The sequence below is a fragment of the Bison bison genome, unplaced genomic scaffold, assembly GCF_000754665.1.
Source record: "Bison bison bison isolate TAMUID 2011002044 unplaced genomic scaffold, Bison_UMD1.0 scf7180017864080, whole genome shotgun sequence".
NCBI classification, from domain to species: Eukaryota; Metazoa; Chordata; class Mammalia; order Artiodactyla; family Bovidae; genus Bison; species Bison bison.
The window spans coordinates 4773774-4777486 of record NW_011494652.1 but is presented as its reverse complement, the minus strand read 5'-3'; the positions used below and the strand labels follow the sequence as shown (position 1 = coordinate 4777486).

The 3713-nt window shown below is 60.7% G+C and overlaps 2 protein-coding genes across 4 annotated transcripts in view; one reads left to right on the top strand and one right to left on the bottom strand.

The window, feature by feature from the left end:
• Nucleotides 1-844, top strand: part of RCE1 (Ras converting CAAX endopeptidase 1) — a 3170-nt gene extending 2326 nt beyond the window's left edge. For all 3 annotated transcript variants that reach the window (XM_010837724.1, XM_010837721.1, XM_010837722.1), the window contains exon 7: nucleotides 170-844. In XM_010837724.1, the coding sequence (XP_010836026.1) occupies nucleotides 170-405 (236 nt within the window). In that variant the 3' untranslated portion in view covers nucleotides 406-844. The remainder of the gene's footprint in view (nucleotides 1-169) is intronic.
• Nucleotides 845-2731: 1887 nt separating this feature from the next.
• The window catches only part of PC (pyruvate carboxylase), a 103754-nt gene continuing 102772 nt past the window's right edge, over nucleotides 2732-3713 (bottom strand). Inside the window, exons 21-22 of the mRNA XM_010837720.1 lie at nucleotides 3439-3579; nucleotides 2732-3361 (exon numbers count right to left, since the gene is read on the bottom strand). Coding sequence (XP_010836022.1) covers nucleotides 3113-3361; nucleotides 3439-3579 — 390 coding nt within the window. The 3' untranslated portion in view covers nucleotides 2732-3112. The remainder of the gene's footprint in view (nucleotides 3362-3438; nucleotides 3580-3713) is intronic.

Here is a 3713-nt window from a genome sequence, read left to right as displayed (position 1 = left end):
CTGAGCCAGGGTCCTCTGCCTGGTGCGGTTTGAGAGGTGGAAGCAGAGGCCGTGTGTGAGGGTGGATGGGTGGCTGTTGATCTGTTTCGGGGGATGAGGGTCTTAGCCCTGGAAGGGCCTGGGGAGGTAGTGGGGCTGCTCCATGAGCTTCTCTGTCTCCCCTTCCCAGGACACCTGATTGGGCCGGTTCTCTGCCACTCCTTCTGCAATTACATGGGCTTTCCTGCCGTGTGTGCAGCCCTGGAGCATCCGCAGAGGCGGCCCCTGCTGGCAGGCTATGCCCTGGGTGTGGGACTCTTCCTGCTTCTGCTCCAGCCCCTCACGGACCCTAAGCTCTACGGCAGCCTTCCCCTTTGTGTGCTTTTGGAGCGGGCAGGGGACTCAGAGGCTCCCCTGTGCTCCTGACCCACGCTCCGTACACACTCCTATGAACTCTCACAGGCTTCCCAGCCCCTCCCGGTCAAGGGGTACTTCAGGGGAGGAGCTGGCGGGAGGCCCCGAGAACTCAGGAATTTTTGTAGGGGATTGAAGCCAGAGCTAGTTGAATCCCAGGGACCAAGAGAAAGGAGCAGACATCCCAGGATGTGGCCCCTCCTGAAAGGGTCGAGGAGCAGCCGGGAGTGAGGGGCCACGGGGCTGGGCCCTGGAGCCGAGCACTCCTGCCTCACCTGGGACTGCTGCTTCCCTGAGCTGCTCTGTCCCCCCTGCCTCTGAAAAGCTGCTCGGGGGTGGAATTTACAGAAACCCCCCAACTTCCCAGGGTTTTCTCATTGTCTTTTTGCATCAGGACTTTATATTGGGATATTAAAGAGATTTAACTTGGGTAACATGGCCTTGGACCTTTGGGGATTAGTCTGTGTGGAGTCTTGGGAATATGCCCCGTGCCCCCAGCCTGCCCTGAACACTAACCTCTAGGCAGGTCCGCCTGTGCCTGGGTCCCTGGAGCCCTGGACAGGATGGGGGCCTCTGGCTGCCCTCAGTCTGTAGTGTGCTTCCTGAGCCAGGCCCCAGGTCCTTACCATGCGGGACTAGGTGGCACGTGCAGGCTCAGCTCATCTGGGCCACTGCCTTCTACCCGGGTCAGAGTTGGGCCCGTGCCCTGCCCCCAGCGATGGAGCCTCCAGCCTCAGAGGGTGGATCGTCCACTGCGGGCCTTCCACCAGGACCTCCCGGCATCTGCCAGCCTCACGCCACAGAGGAAGCAAGTCTAACCCGAAGAGGAGTCCGCCCAGGCAGCGGGGAGGGGTGGCCCTTCTGGCGCTCTCCACCTCACTCTGCCACGCGCTGTGCTCCTTTGGCCCCTGGAGGAACCCAGAGCAAAGGCCCAGAGAGCATGCGCAGCCCTGCCCAGCAACGCTGTAACTCAGGGCTCTTTCTAGAACCTGGCAGTATTTTATTTGCTCTTCCTCTTGTTTTTAGAATGGTCCTTATGTTCTCATTCCTCTGCCTCTAGGACACCTCTCCCCGCCACACACACTTTCTAAAAACATTCGTGATAGAGTATTATCTCTTTAGGTCCCATTCTAGACTTGAGGTTGTCGTGAGTCCCCTTCCCTGAGGCTGGCAGTTGAAGAAAAGGATTCGGATGTACGTCACTCCCCAGGGTGCCCCCAGGTTGGCTATGACTATACTGGCGCTGAACGGGCCTTGTGACAGGCGTGTACTGACCTCGCTGGTGAATTTTTCTCTCCCCAAGCCTGTGTAACCATTGTCAAGGAAGCCAAGGAATTGTGCACAGGCGGGTTTCAGAGGGCATGTTTGGGATCTGAGAGTCCAGAAGAGGCAGTTCAGGCCCAGCCCGGAGCCTCGGAGCAGCCCTCAGCACTCTTGGCAGGTGCTGGCAGGGGCCGGGCCCTGAGGTCAGGCTGGGGCTGTCCCTCCACGTCCTTCCACGTCTGCTCAGGAACTGCCCGGGCCCCACCCCACCACGACTCGCTTCCTGACCTCCCTGTAGGGGGCACATTAGTGACCCAGGCAGGCGGGGCTGCTGTCCCCCCCCCCCAGGTGAGGGCACTGTGGGATGGGCTCAGGGGTCTCCTGAGGCCTGGTTGTGGGGGGTGTGGACAGGGCTAGATCCTAGGGCTCAATCCAGTGCTCCTGAGCTTCCCACACCCAAGGGTCTTGTCTGTCTCCAGAAGGCGCATCTGCATCTAATTCTGAATCGGATGGGAAGTTAGTCCCTGCTTCCCAGGGGAATAAAGCAGTGTGTAGTTGAGAAGCAAGTCTACCAACAGCCTGGGCTTGAACGCTGCCTCTTACCAGCTATGGGTCCTGGACAAGTTATTTAACCTGCCTGTGATTCCATTTCTGCGTCTATAAAATGGGCAAAAGTTGACTCCTTGAGTTAATAGGTGTTAAGTATGTAGAACAACCCCTTGCCCAGCCCAGGCTCTTAGTAACTAGCTAACACCCCATTTGGGGTGTGTATACAACAGGCACTTAAGAATCCACCTGCAGTGCAGGAGACCTGATTCAAGGCCAGGGTTTGATCCCTGGGTGGGAAAGATCCCCTGGAGAAGGTAATGGCAACCCACTCCAGTATTCTTGCCTGGAGAATCCCATGGACAGAGGAGGCTGGTGGGCTACGGTCTGTGGGGTCAGAGGCAGACATGACTGAGCGGCTGACAGTCGTCACTGGTGTCCTCGGCGCCTTCCTAGGAGGAGGGGACGGCCCCCCACTCGCGTCTGGGGCAGCCCTGCTGCCTGTGCTCAGTGGCACTAAGACCCAGAGTGGAGGGCGGGGAAGCCAGTTTTATTGAGCAAAGTTCTTCAACCTGGGCCTCAGGTCTCCCCTGCAGGAGGTAGCACCCCTAGGTCTGCTCCCACGGGCCCCAGGCCCACCTGCACGCCCACCTACAGTCTCCAGCAAGGAGGGGACCCTTATTTGGCAGGAGATGAATACGTGAGCGACTGTCGACCGCAGGGAAAGGACAGATGGTGGGAGGTGGGAATGGACCGCCACAGGCAGTCTGTCCTGCCGTGAAGAGCCGCGGACAGGAGCTGCAGGGCCAGGCCTTCCTGGCCTCGGGCACTGGCCGGCCTGGGCCTGCCCTGGCAGCACAGTGTCCTGAAGGCAGGGGCGGGGATGGTCAGGCTGCCAGTCTCAGCGTGGTCACTCGATCTCCAGGATGAGGTCATCACCCTCCAGCGTCATGTCCTTAGTCACGTGGACCTTGCGGACAGTGCCCTCCACGGGCGAGGTCACTACAGTCTCCATCTTCATGGCGCTGAGCACACACAGGGGTTGGCCCTTGGTCACCTTGGCCCCTGCTGCCACCTTGATGTCTATCACCTTCCCGGGCATGGGTGCCCCAATCTGGCCCTTGACGTCCTTCAGGGCCTTGGGGTGGAAGTGCATCTCCTGCAGGCAGGGCGGACAGCACGTGAGGCCTCAGCCCTGCCCGTCCCCACCACCTGGCTGGCCCGGGGCAGCTGTACCTTCATGGCCTGGGTGTCCTTGACCAGGATGGACCGCAGCTGTCCGTTGAGCTCGAAGAAGACCTGCCTCTGGCCCGCCCGGTTGAGGTCACTTATGGCCAAGGCTTTGATGTGCAGCGTCTTGCCTCGCTCCAGCTCCACCTGCAGGGAGACCGCCGGGAGGCTCAGAGCTGGGCGGGGCGAGGGGCAGGCGAGGAGAGCGGCCCCGGACCCCGTCCCAGGGAGGCTCAGAGCTGGGCGGGGCGAGGGGCAGGCGAGGAGCGGCCCCGGACCCC